This window comes from Kryptolebias marmoratus, linkage group LG9 (genome assembly GCF_001649575.2).
Source record: "Kryptolebias marmoratus isolate JLee-2015 linkage group LG9, ASM164957v2, whole genome shotgun sequence".
Taxonomy (NCBI): domain Eukaryota; kingdom Metazoa; phylum Chordata; class Actinopteri; order Cyprinodontiformes; family Rivulidae; genus Kryptolebias; species Kryptolebias marmoratus.
The window spans coordinates 20689095-20709825 of NC_051438.1; the positions used below are offsets into that span (position 1 = coordinate 20689095).

General features: G+C 37.2%; 2 protein-coding genes across 6 annotated transcripts; both read right to left on the reverse strand.

The window, feature by feature from the left end:
• Window positions 1-517: 517 nt before the first annotated feature.
• On the reverse strand, window positions 518-9843 carry rab41 (RAB41, member RAS oncogene family). Of its 5 annotated transcripts, none has more exons than XM_017408305.3 (8): window positions 9672-9843; window positions 8542-8600; window positions 7003-7056; window positions 6020-6125; window positions 5606-5717; window positions 4541-4634; window positions 3013-3079; window positions 518-1871 (listed from the first exon to the last, which is right to left on the reverse strand). In XM_017408305.3, exons 1-8 carry the CDS (start codon window positions 9748-9750, stop codon window positions 1807-1809), a joined length of 636 nt encoding a protein of 211 aa, XP_017263794.1. In that variant the 5' UTR covers window positions 9751-9843; the 3' UTR covers window positions 518-1806. The 5 variants fall into 5 exon arrangements, with proteins under 5 accessions (XP_017263794.1, XP_017263792.1, XP_017263798.1 ...); XM_017408303.3 differs by lacking the exon at window positions 6020-6125 and adding an exon at window positions 6607-6712 and having other exon boundaries at window positions 6994-7056; XM_017408309.3 differs by lacking the exon at window positions 4541-4634 and adding an exon at window positions 5042-5135 and having other exon boundaries at window positions 9672-9842.
• Window positions 9844-10602: 759 nt separating this feature from the next.
• Window positions 10603-17187, reverse strand: arr3b (arrestin 3b, retinal (X-arrestin)). Its single transcript, XM_017408019.3, has 17 exons — window positions 17096-17187; window positions 16690-16721; window positions 15331-15361; window positions 15161-15221; window positions 15037-15081; window positions 14760-14953; window positions 14592-14651; window positions 14438-14514; window positions 14198-14330; window positions 14012-14096; window positions 12383-12455; window positions 12015-12152; window positions 11782-11859; window positions 11662-11685; window positions 11499-11548; window positions 11340-11343; window positions 10603-11115 (listed from the first exon to the last, which is right to left on the reverse strand). The coding sequence occupies exons 2-17, from the start codon at window positions 16695-16697 to the stop codon at window positions 11085-11087; spliced, it is 1092 nt and encodes a 363-aa protein (XP_017263508.1). The 5' UTR covers window positions 16698-16721; window positions 17096-17187; the 3' UTR covers window positions 10603-11084.
• Window positions 17188-20731: the final 3544 nt, after the last annotated feature.

A 20731-nucleotide genomic window follows, 5' to 3' on the forward strand; every position in this document is an offset into this window, starting at 1 on the left:
ACACGAGTAGACATCATATTTCAAATAGACAGACACAATTCAGAGTTGCACAAAGCTGCGTATTTAGTCAGTGACAATAGAAGAGCTGCTTATGATAAAATGTTTGTTCTTAATGTAATTAAATACTTAAAACCTTCAAATTCATTTATTTTTTTTTTTAAACGCTGACATTTTAAAACAAGCAACAGTAAATGAGCAGTGTTTTTTTTGTTGTGCTCTGAATATTAGCTTGATTGTGTTAAACTGTGTGTGTGTGTGTGGAGATGGGGCAGCTTTTACCGGTGGGTATAAACCAAGCTACAGGAGAAAACATCACCAGGCATAAATGTCGCCTTTAGGTGGAGCCTTAGCAAAGACGCAAACAATAAATTAAACAAAATAAAACTTTCCACATGCTCGTCAGCGTCTGGAGTTTTGGTCAAGCGTACAATGTCATCTGTAAGTTATAAAATAAATAAATGCATAAAACCAACAGTCCGAAACAGGCAAAAAGCAACACAGTAAAGGATACTGCAAGTAACTTCTCTGCACTTTTTTTTTTTTTTTTTTTTTTTAAATAGCAAGGGTGTTAGTAAGTGCCAGCTGCATCTGAGGACATCTATCTACCAGGTCTACGAAACAACTAGTGAAGCCACGGACCAGTCAGCAGGCTCCTTTGATATTTTACAATATTGTGGCTTGATTCAGTGCACGACATGGTGAACAAACAAGCAAGGCATCTGTGTTCTTATCCATAGAAATCCTGCATGGTGAGCATGCTGCTTGGTAATAAAGTGTAATGAACACGACACAAACTGTCGGCGGCCTGGCGGCTACATCACATAGCGACCATGGTGACAACGCTCCATCAAAGTGAAAAAAAAACGGGCCATTTCGTACCCAAACACTCCTCCTCCTCCTCCTCCTCAGACATGTTAATATGCAGCAAATTCAACATCTACAGCAGGTAACGTTTGTAATGCAGACAAAGTTTAAGGTTAGTAACCTTTCTAGTTGATTCAGACTGACTGACTTCCCTTCGGTGATTTGTATTCCCTTATTATTTATTATTTTTGCAGCAGTTTGTAAATGTCCACTGACACTTGGTTAATTTTGTCACAACTTATGTATTTGGCAGCTTAACTCTAAAGACGTTTAAGTGACAGAGAGAGAGAGAATGGTTCCACTTTATCCTCTTCAATTTAAAAAGAAAACATGAGTCAAATGTGGCAATTTGGTAGTTCAAACTGATACAGGCTGACTGGTAAGACTTCGTCTCTACTTCCTGAAAATGAGAGAGGAAAAGTGAGAAATGAGCTGTCAAGATATCGAACATTTTCAGGCAAATTCTCCTTCTGAAATGAAAAATAAAAATACACGCGTCAGAGAATCAAACCTCGTGGTCGTTTACACAATCCCAAGCAATTGAACTGTACAACAACAAGAGTAACAGCACTAAGAATCTGAACTGTGCAATAACTCAAGAGCGGTTAGCTATGTCGGTCTGCAGTCCTATATAATGCCATGCAACTGGATGAAAACATATCGTTTTAACTTATTCTCTGATTTTAAATGTTTGCTTCGGAACTATTTCCCCCCCCCCAAAGATAATCAGATTCAATACAGTAATGCACATCCACACGGTTACTTTGAAAAGTCACTGAGTTGAAAAGGAAGAGAGAGAGAGAGAAAACTAAAAAAATCGACAGGCTCTCCATCGTAGCAGCAGGGTGCCATGGGTGGAGAGAGTGGCCACTGAGAGACAAGCTGTTGGCGTGGTGGTGGTGTTGGTGGTGGTGGGGACAGGCTGGGTGGGGATGAAGTGTACTAGCAGGAGCAGCTGCTCTCGGTTACAGTCATCTCTGGCTGCTTCTCCAATTTGATGTCGATCACTGAGGCGAGCTGGGTTAAGCAACATATTCAATGAGTTGCAAGATTCACTTCAATATTTTCTTCGGCGCCATTTGATTCGCTTAACAGTGAACTCATTTCCACATCAGTGAACTAAGTGTGCTTTAGGTCAGAGGAACTTCTAGTTATACAGTCATACAGACATTTTTTATGTTTTGTACAAAACTGAGGACCAGCCTTGTTCTTAGAACTCTTTTAGATGACCACCCTTTCATAAAACATTACAACATAAATTTGTTGGCACTCTTCATTGTTTCAATGTTTGATTTCTCATGAGAAGTGATGCAGTTAAAAGCCATTTTCTAACACATGTCTGCAACTTTTAGTATGTGATAAACAAAAACAAACCATGAAAAGAGATCCTGTTTATTTTGCAAAAATAGTATAGAAATTTGTTGGTAGCCTTGAAGAAACCATTATTTCTTGCGTTATAGTCACGTTTCAAACTAAGTGTCTGATCCAGCTTTTTATTAGAACAAACAGCCACTGCGTAGTTTGGGATGGTTTTGTGCACCACAGCGAACATAAAAGCAGTGAAAGCAAAGGCAGAAGATTACAGATATCCATGCTAAAAGGTAAAGACCATTTCCAAGCAGCTTCATGTTCCTCTAACCACAGATGTCTAAGTTATTAAAAGGTATAAGATTAATGGATGCAAGAAGAACTGCAGCCCCAGGTTGATCAGACGGATAGTGTGGATGGAAAGATTAAAAAAGCCAAAGAAACCATCCAAAAAGACTGGAATTTTCCAAAATGCATACTGACAAGGCCCTAAGTTTCTTGGACTGATGCGACTGTCTTTTGGCTCCGGTCACATCAGTTGTTCTTTTTATTATTATTATTGTGGAAGGACACCAACAAATATATCCACCTCTGTTTAAATGTAAATATTAAACAGCAGTCTAAAAACTAAAAGCTGTATTAGAATATTTGAATCAGCAAATACAAAGTTTTAACCCATAAACTAACAACATGCAGAGTTCTTAAGTGAGTTCTGCAGCGAGTAGTGGTCCAAAACACTACATGAGCTCCTCATTACCAGTTTTTCTACAGTATTGGGTGTACGCCAAAGCTGGTTTCACAGGAGAAAGATTTCAGTTGAGAGCAACTTGAAAAGGATACTGTCCTCTTTGCTCTTCTCTGGTGTGCTGTCCATCCCAGGCAACGCAGCAGCAACACGTCGGAACAGCTACGAAACAAGTTAACGTCGTTAAACAGATGATCGAATCTTAAAATTGGGCCAAACACCTTTCCTGCTACATTCACTGTATGATCTCAACTTCTTTTATTGGCAATTCAAAAAATGAAGATTTACAATAATAAAATTGTCCATCCTTTATCACTTTATTGATTTTTAGCAACTTATTTAATGACTAAAATCAGTGATAAATAAGGGTTAAGTAGGAGAAGGAAGTAAACATTTTAACAGCAGCGATTTTGTTTTTTTCCTCATTAGTAACAGTTTTACAGTTAGTCTAATTACATCAAAATAGTAGAAACTTGAGGAAAACTTTAAATTCTACATTGAGACTTTTTGAAATATTGCTTAACAATATAACAGGGTTTCATGGTTTTATTGGCACCATGTCAAACATCAGCTGCTGAACGAGGGACCAAGATTGAAACTGGGATGGACAAAAAAAAAAGTGACAGGTTGAAAACAGGATCAAACATTATGAAAGAAATGTTTGTTTAGATTCTCATAAATTGACCATAATATGTTCATTCACAGTCCTCCAATAGTTCAACATTTCTTTGCACAACACAACAGAATCCTTACTGTTTTAAAGTCGGTGCTTATTGAAAACAAGTGTAAATAAAACCATTAATACTTTTAATATTAAATGTGCTCACTGTGCTGCAGACCTTCAGAATGTCAGACACCAACATTAAAAAAAAATATATATATATGGGGAAAAAAAATCTGAATGTTTCATATGAGCTACTACTACAGGTGATCGAGTTAAAACATTTCACTGAAAAATCTCAAACACAAGCAGCGTGAAAAAAGTTAATGCCGTTCCTGGTTGATTAAACAGCATATGAGTCAAGGTTGCCATGCCAACCTCATCCACATGGCAACTATATTACACCATTTCCAAAACTTTGGGATGCTGTGTGAAATAAATACTTATTACAAAACAAAAATGATGTCAAAAGAATTTCACTTTCAAAGCTCCAACAATTGATTTTTCAACAACTTTATGAAAAAAACATGTTCAGGATTAGTTGTTTTTTAGTATCAAAATTTTATATGTTGTCTCTCATTTAAACAGCTTGGAGTTTACAAGTAATACAAATTTCTTCATTTTAAATTTCTATTTCACACAGTGTCCTCAACTTTTTGGAAATGACATAATATGTCTACAGAAATATTTTAAAAGCTGCCAAAGTTCTGATGAACCAAATGAGAAGCAGAAACAAACACTGCAGCACTAACTCTAAGCAGAACGAGTGAAATCACTGTGAAACATCTAAAAACAAAACCTGTGGGGGTGAGAAAACGACTGAAAAAGAGTCGAGAGTTCAAAATGAGAAAAGAACGACAAGTCGTGATGAGCCACAAAAGAGAAAGGAGTGGGAGAAAGAGTGGAGTGCGGACTTGGAACGGAGAATCAGCGAAACTACTCCGAGAAAACAGACATGCTACCTGTTTGACATTGTAGCCAGTCTTTGCGCTGGTTTCAATGAACATGACATTCAGTTCCTTAGCTCTCTGCTCGCCCTCCTCCGTGGTGATCTGTCTGCTCCGGTAGAAGCAGAGGGGTGGGGGAGAGGGGGATGGACGAAGAGAAAGATATGGAAAGAAACATTGCAAAGAGGACAAGCCAAAGGGAGATGGGAAGAAATGAACAAAGAAACAAAGACAAAGCTTTAACATACAAGGTTGCTTCGAGTGGAAAAAGAAAGGAGGTTAGTTCACAACTTGGACAGAGTAGTAGACAAAAGGGAGAAGCTGCTGTGTTGAGTAAAGAGCAGGAAATCAACTCCATAGGTAACTCATTCATGAACACCCACAAAAAAAATCAAAAAAATCCATATACTGAAAAGATTCTAGCCCACATCCAAAATATCACAGATGGGGGGACTTCCTGACCTATAAGATGTTATGACCTGTGCTGAAACACACCCGCTGTTACTGAACACCAACCTGCTTGACGTTATAGCCAGCCTTGGCGCTGGTCTCTATGTACATCACATTGAGCTCACGAGCTTTCCTCTCTGCCGCCTCAACAGAAACTTGCCTGCCATGGTCCCACAGGGAGAAATGGGGGAGCAAAAAATAAATAAATAAATAAAAAGGGGGTGAAGTGTTGAGGGAAACACACATGCACAAAAAAGAAAACAAACAAATAAAAATAACATGAATCAAAAAACACAGACAAGAAAACAAACCGGTAAAATAAATGGGAGTAAAACAGAAATGTGCTCCGATTATAGGAAATAAAAGTACTTGAACCAATAATAAAAAGACTGGTGTACGCAACGTAACAATGGATGATAAAAGCCAAAATTGGGTGAGATGCACTGAAGGGAAAAAACACAGGGACTCCAGGCTTTGGCAGAGTTTATAAACTACATGACTTTAACTGTTTTGTATGTTAAAACTGAATGCCAAAATTATAATCTGTGGATGTTTTTCTTTTAATTTCAGTAAACAGAAAAATAATAAAAGAAACCATAAAAAACATTCAACTCTCACACAACTTTTTACCTTTTATCCGCTAAGTCTGTTTTGTTTCCAACAAGCATAATAATGACATCACTTCCTCTCTCTGTTCTGACGTCATCAATCCATTTCGAGGTTTGCTGGAATGAATTAAGATCTGTGAATGAAAACAAAACAAAATGATTGTACAAATGAGCCAAAAAAAGCCCCCAAAGTACATTATTTTAGTAGCTACATTTAACAGTATGCATTGGCTGGTCTGTGACTTCATAAAGATATTATGTAAGCTGGAAATCTGGTGTTAGTAGGCAGAAATTTTCTGTAGGTAAGCTTGTAGAAGGGAAATATATTGGGAGGAAGCTAACATGAGAGCTCACGACAGAACAAAAAGGCAAAACTGTTTCTTCTGAGTTGATTCAAGGCCCCTACAGGAAAGTTAGAAGTACAGCCCTGACTCACTGGTGATGTCATAAACAACCACAGCAATGGTAGAGTCACGGATGTAGCTGGGAATTAGGCTACGAAAACGCTCCTGTCCAGCAGTGTCCCAAAGCTGGAGCCGGACCTGAGGATTGGAACGTAGAAGAGGACAAAAAGGGTAAAGATAAAGGAGGAGACAAAAGAAAGAGATGAAAAGTGGAGAACAGGAGAGTTTTTTTAAAAGGTTCGCAAGCGAAGCAGCGAAGAAAATAAAACGGCCCTTCGCGGAGGAATGGGAGGAAGTCATTCAAGTGCAGAGAGCTCGAAGACGACGACTGTTATGCATACAAGACTTGTGAAAGGAAACCCTGCTGAATTATTATTTAGGCAGTTTCAGAGAAGTGACACTGATAGATCTTTGTCTATCAGCTTCATTTGTGACAGCGTTTAGGAAGCACAGAGCCCTCTGGATAGTGCCAGAACAATGCTTTATTATCACCACAGCTGATGCAAACAGTCCTCTCATGCGCTTTAACAGGGTTTGTTGCGCCGCTAAATGCTGGGATTTTTGCCCTTCCGTGTAATAAGCGAAGGACAACAAGGATAGGCAAGGCCATGATACCTACTGGCTATGTCATAAACCACCACAGCGGCAGCTGAGTCGCGGATGTAACTGGGGATGAGGCTGCGGAAACGTTCTTGTCCGGCTGTGTCCCAGAGCTGCAGCCGAATCTGTGACCCAGCCATGATACAAATGTGGGACCACGGGGAGGGGGCATTTCATGATCAAGCCAGGGGATGGAGAGGAAAACAAAATTTTGACAAATAATGACAGGAACTAAAAAGGTGATCACATTTTTTTTTAAAATCAAAATGAATGACAAATCTGAGTGTAAAACTACAATGTGAAATGATAAAAAAAAAAGGTGGCTACTACACAAAAAGCAGATGCATGCATTTCTAGCAGTTTTATAACTTCTATGAAAATGATAAAAACATGATAAAATACACACAGGGCTTACCGTGCGATCTTCTAGGTACATGGTTTTTGACAGAAAGTCGATGCCAATTGTTGCCTGTAAGAAAAACAATATGCCTTTAGGCCACTTTATATTAGCTTGTATTTCCTAAAACATAATATTTTGTAAATAACTGAGCCATTTTATGTGTTTAAAATATACTTTTTGGACCTGACAGCAGCTGAAGTGGAACTTAACATTATAAAAGCAAATTCACATGTGGATCTGTATCAAGTATTCTACAGATGCATGGCCTCCAAATATTTTATTTCGGCTGCAAAGATTGTAGTTTTAATATGATAGTCTGTAAACAGTACAGCTCCTGGTGCATCACTTCAGGTGGATGAAGGTCTGGACTTTGACTGGGCCTTATGTTGTTGTTTTAAAAAAAAAAGCTAATCCGTTTTAGATTTGCTGATGTGCTCGGTGTTACTGTCTTGATGAAAGTGTCCTCTGATGACATACACAAGAGTTCATAATCAAATCAATGACTACAGGGTGTCTAGGTGCTGCAGCTGAGAAAACAAGCCCAGATCATCAACCCTCCACCGCTGTAATGTTGCCACTATTTTTGATGAAAACCAAACACCGTGCTAAGCATGCTGGCCAAACATCTCTACTTTGGTCTTTCAGAGGACACAGTTTCAGATGAAGTTTGTTTTAATGCAACTCTCAAAGCCTCGGCCATGCTGCCAGGTTTCGTAGAGTCAGATATATTTCTCTGAGTTTTTGCAGTTCTTTTGAGTTTTTTCTGAGGTTTAACCTCAAAATAAACATGAACTTGGACTCTTGGAAAGAGCAGCAACTATCATGAATGTTTTCCACCCTGGAGTTATATTTTAGTATCGAAAAAGGAACTCCAAATGTTTCTGAAATGGCTTTACGCCCTTCTTCAATGAACAAACAACAGCTGCCTCTTTAAGCTTAACTATGTTGTCTTTCTTGCATCTAAATGATCCAAACCAAAACCTCCTTTTTGAATATAGTTGAGCACACTCGCTGGTGATCAGCTAATCAGGGGAGTTTGATTAGCAGCACCTGGCTGCTACTTAAGCTCTTAACTCATGAATAAAATACAATGAGTTGAATAAATGTTAATGAATAAATGATTTCTATTATATTCAGATCAGTAAAACCTTAAAACTGAAAGAGAGTGAGTAACATTTCCACCATGTCTGCAAGTGGACTTCCTGTAATACACCTGCTAAATCTTAATGCTTCAGTATTTGTAAGTTTTAACTCATTTGTATAAATCTGATAAAAAATAAAGTACTTAAAAGTACTTCCAAATGTAGTTTGGATCTATCTGGATGCTATTTTGTTATACAGAACAGATTTGAGATGATAGGGGGGAGGGTCCTAACAAGGTTTATAACGATTAATTATGCTTGCAAATAAAACACCTTGAAAATGAAAATGAAGTTTGTGAAACAGCTGCAGGATTACACCTGCATTAAAGGGCTCAGCAATAAACAGATTATACCTGAACGCCCACAAACACTCATGAGGCACTGTTATTCTCTGCAGTAATTTAGTGTTTACCTGGTAAGTGTTGTCGAAACTGTCGTACATAAACCTGGTAATGAGTGAGGTCTTCCCAACTGTACAGAGAAACACAGCAACACTTTAGGGACACTATATTTCACTGAGGTCATCATTAACAAAAGACAAAGCGACTGTGGTGAAATCAATATCCAGATGTCTACATAGTTCCATGGTACAAGAAGAAGGAAAAAAAAAAGCTAATCTCAGTGACATCATGTGGTGAGTAAACAGCTACCATGATGCAGCGTACAGCTGAACCCACACGCTGAGCTGGCAATAAGGGTGGAGCCACAAAATTTAGACAATTTAAAAATGAATGCACTTTTGGTATTCGGTCCGTGGTGAGGGCCTTCGACGATAACATCGCACAAAAGACTAAAAATACAACTTAATGTGACAAAGTCAGCTCCTCGGGCTGAAGATGAGGAAAAAAGGCCGACTGGTCAGGACCCAGCAGCCGACGTGGCTCTCAGTGATGCTGCCAGCTAATTAGAAGCTACATGCTAACATGGCAGAGCAAGACAGTGAAACTAACTTCCCCAGACCTACATAGAGCCTTCTTATATGGAAACCATCACTCTTTAAAGAACTGCTAATTACATAAATCATATGTAAGGAGTAAACGTAAATATTCGGTAACATTTTAGGCACAGTTGGCTAACTCATAGAAGTAATGCACAATCTCTTAGGGCTGAGTAGGATTTTTTTTTATTGATTTCCTACCAAACTGAAGCAAAAAGATATGTCACTAAACATTGATACAAGTCAGAGTTAGAAAAATCTAGGTAATTGTTATCGGGATGAACAGTAAGGTGTTTGGCTACCTTAGCTAGCAACTGGTAGCTAACCTAACGGCAGCTACCACCAATGACATCATCACCAATATAGAAAAAAAATAGACAACCCATCGTCTTTATCGTCCTTCTCACTCTCAGACATTTTTATTTAAACATTAAATTATTAGTATATTACCACATATCACTGTTAGTAACTGATACGAACTAAATAACTTCACCCCGGCTCAGTGGTTGCGAGCTAACACGGGAAGCTAGCAGGCTAATCTCGACACTTCCAACGTTTCCTAAAGCGTTTTAAATTTGTTTAAAGACGAATCGTGACCAGCTTACCACTCTGTTCACCCAGAAAGACAAGCTTGAACTTCCTTAAAGGGTTGCCAAACTCTCCACCGCCGGTCGTGGTTGACATTTTGTGTGAAATATGCAGCTAAAGTAGCAGAGCTCTGGCTAATGATGTGATGTCTAGACCGGAGAGAACCGAGTATCGACGTAGAAGTTTGCCTGTGATTTGCCTGTGTTGGCAAAAGGGCTATTTCGCTGCTTTTTGAGTAGCATTTTAACTTCAATCTACACATCTTGTGATTTTTGAAACTTTTAGCCTGTTAATAAAACATTTCAAAAGAGCTATTTCAATGCTCTTTGGCTTCCAGGGCTTTGTGGTTGATGAGCTGGGGCGCATAAAAGCCAAAAAAGCGATGAAACAGCCCCATTTTGATTATTCACAAACAGAATATAAATTATTTTAAACACAAATGGTCTTTAAGATAAACTAAATTTAGTGTAGGATAATCTAGTACAGATTTGACAAGTCTAAGTGTTATACATCTTGAACTAGGACTGGTCTAGTTCCATCAAAAACTATGAAATAGCCCTTTACCAAACTTTGGAAACGAAACCTAACTTCAGCGTCGTCTTAAACCTTTTCAAGTCAGCGCTTTTGTTTTCTTGAACAAACTGCAGTGAAATAGCGCCACCAATCGGCGACTGCTGACAGACAACACAACTAAACCGCTAAGAATTGTTTCTTTATTATATAATGACCTTATTATCTATCACAGCTCGAAAAAGGTACATTTTACTCAAGGGCTCTAAAGTTACACTTCAATTTGAGCTCATAAAACTCAAGAGAGGGCATCCAATAAATAAAAAAAATTCTTTTCATTTTGAAAAATGATCTAACATTTATTTATCCAATGTTCACAATGCTGAATGTAAAATAAAATTGTGAAATGATAAAACTGAGCGAAATGAGGACAGAAGATGATCTCTGGGGGACTGTTTATTGTGACTAAAGAGCGACAAATATATTCAGGATATTCATCCAACAACAGTAAGTCCACTCATCCTTTCTCATTGCTCCAGTGACACAACAATCAAGATTACAGATAATGAAAATTGTAGTTCTTTGCATTTTTTGCACAAATGTATACTCTATACTATGAAACAAATCTTTTGACAAACATGAAGAATACGTATTTAGATGCACAGTTTCTTAAAACGTTTGCACAAAAGTATACTCTACACTATAAAACATCTGTTTTGACAAACATGCAGGATACATATTTAGATGCACAGTTTTTCTATGATGGAGCTCTCAGGGTAATTTATAATTTAAAAAATAAACAAACAAAAATCTATACACAGGGGAATCAAGAACATTGTGATAACTGTATGATTGTGTGTTCTTCTTTGGTGTTGAGTTCCTTTGTCTTCTTTGCCAGATAGATGATTTTTCTTTTCTTATCACTCGATGGGGTCAAATATGACATCTGTCCTGTAAAAAGAAAAGGGCAGTCCAACTTCACACCAGGGACACACACAAAATGCCTTTTTCCAATTATTGCCTGCCGCCAAAAGGTAGGTGATAATGTTTGTGTGTGTTTGCTTGTCGTGTTAGCAGAATATCACAAATTACAGGTTTCAAGAGATGTGAGGATAAATAGATGATAGTGCAAATATGTCATCATCATGACTGTGTAGAGAGTTTTTATTACTTACACTTCTGCTCATTGTCCACCAATGGTGCACAGCAGATAAACAAATAGGGGGAAATGATGATCAGATCAGTCAAATAAAATTCATAAAAACCATATTAGTTTATGCAAAACATGCCAGGAAACCGTTTATTGTTGATATTATGTAAAGATTCTTACTAACCTGCAGGTTTTGGGGACATCAGAGTCAATGGCAGCTCCACTGCAGCATCACTGAGATAAAAAAAAAGTTTTATTGTTAATAATATATTGAAATGTGATTCATGTTTTTAAAAAAACAAAACAAAAAAACTAGAACCTAACAAGAAATAAATTAGTATATTTACCTTCCTGTTAGACCACTCAGAAGGCTGTGGTGAAAAAAAAAAAGAAATCAACAATGAAGACAAGTGTTTTGGTTGCACATTTCGATTTAAATTCATATTTTCTTTCCGGTGAAATCTTACCCTCCACTAGACGTCGATATGTTAACCTTCACTTTGTAGGAGACGATGATTCCCAGCATCTCCTTATCCCCCTGACTCCTGCGAGGACACAGGAATAGTTTACCTTTCAGAGCTGAGGATTTGTGTAAGTGGATGTCACAATACAAATAGCTGCAGGAGTGCTACTCATTAAGAGGATGAAAACTTGTCTTGGCTGTAAGCTCTGTGCGTCAAGAAAAAACAGGTTGTCTTACAGAGTGGTGGACGCCAAGTTGGTGTCCTCGTCTTTTAGCCGACCATCTATAGCGATACCTCGCTTCTCTTTGTTGCTGGCCAGTAGGGGAGTTATCTGGAAGGGCTTCTCAAATGTAGAGTTTGCACCTATAGTCTCTCTGTGCATTGAAGGGAAAATAAATGAAAAACAATGCACATTTAAACAGTTAACCATCAATTATGCTACTAAAATACTTTAATTTAAAAGTGAAGCAAAAATATAAATATAAATATAGATAGAGGGGTCTGTAAAGATTTGTTTATAGGTGATGATCCCAGTTATTTAGTTCAATTAAAAGTTACTTCAGCCTGGTTAATCAGCTTTATTTGATACAGAAAAAAAACTTACTCAAACTCCTGAACGCAAACATCCTTGGTGTAGGTGTCAGATGAGTAGAGGACGACATTTGCTAACTGAACAACTAAAAACACACAGAAATAGTTAATAGTTCTATCTATCTATCCATCTATCTATCTATCTATCTATCTATCTATCTATCTATCTATCTATCTATCTATCTATCTATCTATCTATCTATCTATCTATCTATCTATCTATCTATCTATCTATCTATCTATCTATCTATCTATCTATCTATCTATCTATCTATCTATCTATCTATCTACATATGTCTATATAATTTTTGTAATTCATTTTTTAATATATTACTAATTTATATTTAAATGAATCAACCTTAAAGTATATCTTACCTGTTGTAGATAGCTCTTTGAATGACATTTAATTAGGGAGAATTATAATTTAATTTGGGCCAGACTGATGAGCTAATGGCTAGTCCGAACGGAGCCAAGACCAAAGTGGATTATTGCCATCATAAAACAACTCCAGTCTCAAAAATCTCATAGCGATTCATGTGCACACAATTTTACAAACATTTACATTTCTGACAAGTTTCCATGACACAGCTATTTCTGCAGAAATAATGTAATACTCCTGCATGAAGTACCCTAGCCTGCAACTGAAGTGCTACAGCTAACTGATGCTGCCACTGTTTGCACTCGCAACAAACAAAATAATTCAATGTAAATATCTATTAATACAAAAACTGATGGCAGTATAAAAGTAATTACTTCACTGGGCTGTGGCTGTTGGACACTTGACTCAGTACTGTAATAAAAGGCAGATTCCACAGCAGTCTCACTGAATTCTGAGTGTTTGCGACCAAGCAACTAGCAAGCCATACAGCCACATTTTGCACTGCCAATTTTTGATAAACACGCCTTTTGTTGTATACACAAATTGCAAAACAGTATTCTAGGCTGTGCACGTTATTTTGTTGCCCACCTCTGCCCACCTCTGCCCACATCAGACCCACCCCGATGTTTATTTCATTATTTGTCAGACATACCATATAGAGAAGATGGCTGCCTACGTGTCCCAGAACAGATAAAGGATAACTCAAGATGAAATCCTAATTGCATGATTTTCTGTACTGAATCAAGACTGAATCAAGCATCAAAGTAGGCAGGCCACATTGTTGTAATAGTAACCTGTTTGTATGACCTTCAACCATCGGGACTGTTTGTGAATCAGTGCGTGAAGGTGTGTGGGGGTGGGTTATAATTCACAGCCAGTGTTGTTTTTAGTCCTGGACCTGGTTTCTGTCAGAGGACAGCTCCCATGCAGGTATCAAAACACAGCTCTTGTGCTGTTGAGAAAAGTTCAAGGAGGGCGTAATGAGGAACCCCCTACAAATGTTTCGAAACGTTTTGGAAACTCCCTTATGAATGCAATTCGCCAACAACGACCTTTAGGGTTTATAAAATAGTAGTAATATAAGTTGCTATGAGAGTTTTGAGATCGGAGTTGTTTTAAGACAGCAGCAGTTCTCTTTGGTTTTGGGCCCTCATCAACAGGCTGTTAGCTAATAAATCTGGTCAGAATTAAACTCCATTTCCCCACAGTGATGTCTTTCAAAAAGCTATCTGCAGCAGGTACGGAACTTTTCTTGTTTCTTACCAGAAATTTTGATTTTCTTCATAGTCTTTGTGCTTTCATTGTTGACTTTCACATTGACAGTGACTGGGTCTCCGTGGTAGTAAATCTAAATAAAAAAAACAGGAATGATGTATTTTGGTAATTCAGCAATACCGTGCCATTTGCAGAATGCAACAAAGTAAAGCTTCTGCAGAGTTTTAAACGTACCTCTTTCTCAAGAGAGGCCTCCACGTGAATTGGTTTATCACTCATTATGAACTGCTTCGATATCTCAATCTTTGGTCCGGCTTTGTTGGCCGGTGCAAACTGTATTTTACGAATGATCAGACGACACGTATCCCTGAAACCAGATCAAACAGCCAAGCACAAACCTCTGCATTTACTTTATTTGAGTTAATTTAAGGACTCTCGTTATTGAAATAAGAGTTTGACTCTGTCCAGACATACTTTTTGTGAATGACTTCATCTGGATTGTGAGGTTCATTGGCAATGAATGCTTTAACCTCAAAATCCACTCCACAAGCCTGCAACAGAACATAAAGGACATAAATTATACATTTATATAGTACATAAGGGTAAAAGAACTGGCCTGTAATGATACCTTTCCACGATCATTTGGTCCTGGCTGTAAGGAGACTGAGCACGGGAGATTTGTTGGCATCTGAAACACAGAAAACACCCCAGCTGATATTATAATCAGTCATTATTCACTCTGAAACTAGACTAAAAAGCAGGACTTAGTTGGTTCTTTATTAAAAGATTGTCCTACCTGGAAGGAGAAGGGACATCCCTGCTCGCCAACTTTTTTCAGGAGGGATTCCTGCATTGGCGTTTTAGTCTGACTTCCATTCGTGGCTGGATAAATCTGAATGTGCTTTATCCAAATGTCTCTCCTGAAGGAGAGTCCGATGACGTCCAGGTCTTCACTTCCGTAACGGAAAGCACAAGCGAGGTAGACAAATACTGCAGTGGAAAATGTTTTATTACTCCGTGTCGGCTGAATTCAGAGCTCACAACTGACAGTACTGTGTACAAAACAAAAGTACCTTTTCGGCCATTAAGGCCAGAAGGGTCGACTTTAACAACCCCATCTGTAAAAAGAATAATCAGTTACATTTAATAAAGTTTGCAAAAACTCACAGAAATAAAAAATGATTGCAATCAACTCACCGACTAAGTCCACAGAATCCACGTTGTCTACAAAGTCTCTCCTCCCCAAGTACAGGGCAATCTGAGGGAAAGGAAAGAAAACTGTTACGCCTCCTAACAAACAAAAAAAGATACGTCAGGAAGAATGAGATAAAACTGCATTTTCCCTGTGATAATAAGAGGTCACCTACATTTCCATTCCCACTGGTCTTCTTAAAAACTCTGAACAGAGAAACAAAAGGAAAAGAACGACAATCAGACGTTTATTACAAACTTTAAATAGGGGTTTTCTTCTTATTATTATAATTTGTAGCAGCATTATTAGAGTTATTATCATTATTATAATACTAAACAATGAGTATGTCATGATATTTTAAAATAAATGATTAAATAAGTAAATTATTACATAGTACTTAAAATGTATTCGCTTCAACTTTGCATTGTGAATCATGAACAAAGAGGAGTTGTTTATTTGGAGTCAGTGTTAAAGATGTTTATTTTATTTATCATATTGCCTTATTGACAGTATTTGTAAGGTATATCACAAAGAGTTCAAATGAGCTTCTTTATAAGACAAACATTTGTGCAAGATTTTGTGATGTCTTTTTGTTTTTACTTAAAAAGTTTGTCTATATTTTTTTAAATATAGAAAATGTAATCTAGTTGTCATCTCTGTCATAACATAATCATCCACTCACCACCTCACTCTTCTTCTAAATTAGTATTTAAGAAGCAGGTTAACCTGCATGTGAGTTTATTATTTCATATTTGTGTAACAGATCATAAACTAGAAAGTCAGCTTTGCTCAGTGTTAGCTTAAGAAAGGTATTTCATGTGAACTATTCTTTTTAACTAATATCAAATGGTTCAAATACAAACAAATCGCCTCCCTGTCTTCATATTTGTTAAGTTTGTAATCAGCGTGAAAACTCAACCCAAATTGTTTCACATTAAGAACAATCCCTCTGCTTTCTGCGCTCGCTGTAAACACAACTGTAATCCCTGGTTGTGTTTGCTTCTTTCATGTGTTGGCCGAGTAATCCCGTTTAATCCTTTGATTTGTCTTTTAAATCTCTTATTCAAGATTAAATCCACATAATCCAACCTAATAAGGTATTTTATTTTGCTGTATCCTGAACAAACAGTTAAAAAGTGTGAATTAATGACAGTTTTATGAGATCTGAGATGGGAAAGATTTAAATTGAAACCACTTTTCTTGTTTCTCGTGAGGGAGTTTGTACTTTGATCTTGTTATTAGCTGCTCGTTTTACATCAGTTGAATAATAAAGCGAAACATAAAAACTACGTATGATTTTAAATATATTCACATAAATGTAGGATTGCAAGATGGTAAAAACTGTAGAGTGATTGTTTAGTTTAAGGCATTTTAAAGTATCAGTATTGCAATGGTGCTAAACAAGTTTAATTCATTTCCTTTTGTGGTATCATCTTGCTTCAGGCAGCTAAAATGCATAATTTATAAACTTTTATAATCCAAATCCGCTGTTATTGAAGGGTTTTTGTTGATTATAGTAAGGGAAGTGACTTACTTCGACATGATGACAGCAGTTCTGGATTCAATCTGAAAATAAACAAAAAGAGGTTTATTTGTCAAGATGTGTCATTCTGAAAAAAAGATTTTTGTCATCTAGTTGCATTTTGGGAATTTAATGACATTTATAGTTTTTAGTGCTTTGAGAAGCAAATTCTGATTAGAGATGTGTGTATCTCTATTAAACAAAAACCCTCTTATTTGTACTGTTTAATAATATACATTTTTCCTTTAACTTATTATAATCTTAAGCATGTCCTTTCTTGTTTTTAAAAGTGATTAGATAAACACTCCTTTAGGCTAACAAAAGTCAAACTAGCTAAATGCTGTTTCTCCGTTGTGCAATAATCACTGCATATTATAATTTTTAATTCTTGATGTCCTAACCGTAACCGCTCACTCACCGAGCCCTGAGTTCTGTTTGTCCTCTCGGCTGCCTTCTCTAATTCGTCACTGTTGATGAAGAGCGAGTACCAAACACCGCCTTCTGCTTTTGCTTTTATACAGTGACCCCCGCCAACTGCAGAGCCCTCCTATCAGCTTATACATAGCCTGGAGTGTGGCTATTTGGGAGAAAATCTGATTAATTCATTATAACTCCACTGGTTTGGTCTTCAACATGGTTAAAAATAATGTTCTCAGAGCTAAAAATATCAGATTAGGGATTCAGAACAGATGTCTACATCAATATCAGGTCAGGTTCTGTTCTAGAACCTGTGTGCTCTTATTAATGCTATTATTCGTGTACGTCAAGATAATCTTGCATTGAGATTACACTAGCTATGCTGCCGAACAACCAAAGAATATTTGGGGTCCAAATTGCTCCCTCAAATTGGTGTAAATCAGAAACCTGCATTTTAAAAAGTTGTGGCGTTATTGTGCTGTCTAAACAGGCAGACAGATGGTTAAACAGACAAGTAGGCACGAACCAAAATCTTTTAAACCACTTGGAACTAGTTCTTGTTGTCTTCAGGATGACATTTTTACTGATCAAACAAGGACAGAAAAAAGAAAACTGGTGCAACTACCAATACTTTTCACATCGCTGCCCTTATGTCTGCCTGTATAAAGAAATAAGAGCAAAGTGATGAATGATAACTACCATGAAGTTCATTCATATTTTTAACACCAGCCTAATTTTAAAACAACACTGAAGAAATTGCTAAATTGCACACTGACTTTACATTTTTTCAGAGCCTACAGATTTAAAATCCTTGTTGAGATTTTGACTCAGGTAGTTAAACTCTATAACACAGTAACAAAACATTCATGTCTCATTAGCTCGAAAGAATTACCAAGATTTGGACGTATTATTAGATTAAGTTAGCAGATTATCTTGTGAATGAACTTTCAGGATTTCCTTTCTCATAGCTTAGACCGGAGTATTAGTTGGATTTAAGTTGTTGTGGAAGGCAGAACGACAGATGGCTCTTCCATCAAGCTTGAAGCAATCTGGATTTACAGACGATTTGCAGAAATCTAAGAGATCTGTTGACCTATTCTTGTCCAAGTAACAAGGGTTTACAGCTAGCGTCAGTGTTAATACAAAACCATCAGTTTTAGTGTTAATAGTCTCAAAATGTTGGGTGGATCTCTGACATTTACAACAGGTTATTTAAACATACCAAGCCTTTATTTAAGGAAGATAAGAGGAGAGGCATACAGCAAATATTCTGACCTTGACTGATGAAGTGCACACAAAACGGAGCAAGTTTTAGTTTAGAAATTGCATATAGTATGTTTTAACAGTTGGTCACTTGTCCTACACTGTCAAACCTAAATGCTGTCCCATAATATAAAGGAAACTAGACAGCTTTATTTAGCAAGGAGACATAACTTCAGTTCTGTTCCACCAGTCCCATTTATATCAGCAGTGACTGTCAGAAACTCCAGTTTCTCAACAGGATAATCTACGGTGGAGGATCCTATCGTTTTCCTTAGCCTGTAGTAGCTGATTGATTAATGAGGGAGGTGGTTGATTGGTATTTCGAATGGATTGTCACACCTTGGCAGTAACAGATAACGAGTCAGATGGGTGTGAGATTGTCTTGTCCTCACTTAAAGTGTCACATCGGGACAAGGTGTGAGATCTCTTTAAAGCTGCTCGGACAAGGCAGCAATGGTGTGAATATCGCTGCCGGATCATCGATCAGGAGAGTAATCTCTCCGGGTTAAGGTTCTCCTGATTGATCAGCATCAGTCCTCTGTATAAAGCCAGCAGTGTGGCAGTAAAATTCAAAGGTTTTCACAACATTTCTGTCACTATAACCTACTAAATGGCATCATTTTAAAAAGGCTTCAATTTAAACATGGCGTTAAGTTTTCAACAAGAATCAGTTTTTTAAAAAGTTTTAAATTAAGAAAAAGACAAGCAGCAAAGGTTTTGGTACCCTATATGGTTAGCTTTTTTTGTGCTTGTTTTGTTGCACAGAGTGCTGTTAACCTCCACAAGTTGCATACCTGCAACTGAACCCATACTTAGCTCAGTGAGTTTCAGGTAAAAAGGAGTTCTTTACTTTAAGTTCTGCAATTTAGCCCTTCAAACAAACCTTTTCAACCTAAAAGTTCTAAATTATCTTTATCGGAGCACATGACATGCTTTCAAAATATATTTAGCTTCAGAGGGTGTTCATTTGCAAATTTCAGTTCCTGAATTTGTTGATATGGGGAAGATAAAAAAACAACAAAATGTTCTCATGATCCTTTCCATGAAAGGTCATATTATTGCTGAGTTGTGAACCATTATGTGAAGCATTATTTTGAAGTCTGCGAAATCAATCACTTTTTCAAACCTGCACCCCAGCAAACATTTCTCTCTGCAGATTCTCTCGGTGCTTTGGGTTCTTAACAGGACCTCCACTATTTCCTGTGAACTGACTTCTTATGGCATTTCTTTGCAAAATGACAAACCAGCTATGTGAACTGCAAATCTGAAAAAACTAAAACAAAACAGAACAAACCTTTGCATGCAACTTCATGGCCTCAATAATCCCTTCGGGGCAAAGAAACTACAGCAAACCAAGCATCATTGGATAGCAGGCTTTTGACAGATCCTCTACGCAAAAATGTAATATAAAAGAAATTAAATAAAATTCAAGCACGTGCTTTTGGAGGAGAGAAGATGTGTGGAAGTTGTGGATTCCTAATGTGGCAGATGAGACTTGTATAAAACTGGTAACTTTCAGCTCTCAGAGATGTTCTGTAAAAACTGGACTTTCTGTTAGCCAGATTTTCATAATTGATTGTAAAGAAACAAAACAGTAACTTAGGACCTTTTCAGAGGTGATTGTTTAAATGTTTGAAATCATAGTAAATTTGTGACGTTCTAGGGATCTAATTTAGGCTCAGTCCAGTGTTAAATAGTCAGTTTCAAAGGTGAGCTGTTAAAAAACAGTTTTATTGCATTTTGAACACCACTTGTGACTATACGTTCAAAAAAATCCAGGGATAATCCAGTGCCCTGGTCTCCTCATGATAAACTGTCTCGTACAAGTTTTTGTTTTACCACTTTCCAGTGCAGAGTAGACCAACGTAAGCCCCTTATGGTTAAGCTGGTGCCGTTTTAGGCAGGTGCTTTACATAAACAGCCTGGATTTTCTCTTGAAGGGACTTCTCTTCAGGCATTAGGGCTCTGTGTTCTTACACCTCTTCTTAACTGCACAGCCTTCAGTTTGTTGCTAAATGGAGACAGTTCAGTGTTTTGGGTATTTACAGAAACTCTTTTACAGCAGCATTTAACTTCAAAATGAAATCAGTGTGAGCATTAAATTTCTTGGTGTATTTGTACTTTAATAAACAATTCTTAGTTTAACTCTCTCAAAACAGACACTTCAGTATGAACTTAGACTAACTGTAATTTAGGTAGTTTTTACATCACCTTTATTCTGCAAATTTCCCACCAAAAGATTTTGGCTAGCTGTATTTTTAGCTGAATTTCTTCTCTCTAGGGTAATCCAATTCAACTGAGTCTGTAACTTTTGAATATTACTGCTATTATACAAAATGACAGCTATTAAAAGATAGTTCCGATCTTTAGAGGT

Bases quoted from the DNA above. Each gene is read 5' to 3' on its own strand.
- arr3b (XM_017408019.3), bottom strand. The intron at 14,652-14,759 runs GTAGGACAATCT...TCTGTGTTTCAG, and splicing joins GATGTCCCTTCTCCTTCCAG to ATGCCAACAAATCTCCCGTG. The intron at 11,860-12,014 runs GTAAGACAACCT...GTGTCCTCGCAG, and splicing joins AACTTGGCGTCCACCACTCT to GAGTCAGGGGGATAAGGAGA.
- rab41 (XM_017408303.3), bottom strand. From the start codon at position 9,750: ATGTCAACCACGACCGGCGGTGGAGAGTTTGGCAACCCTTTAAGGAAG. The intron at 8,601-9,671 runs GTAAGCTGGTCA...TTCTCTGTACAG, and splicing joins CTTTCTGGGTGAACAGAGTG to TTGGGAAGACCTCACTCATT. The intron at 1,872-3,012 runs GTATCCTTTTCA...AGCTCGCCTCAG, and splicing joins AGAGAAGAGCAAAGAGGACA to TGATCGACATCAAATTGGAG.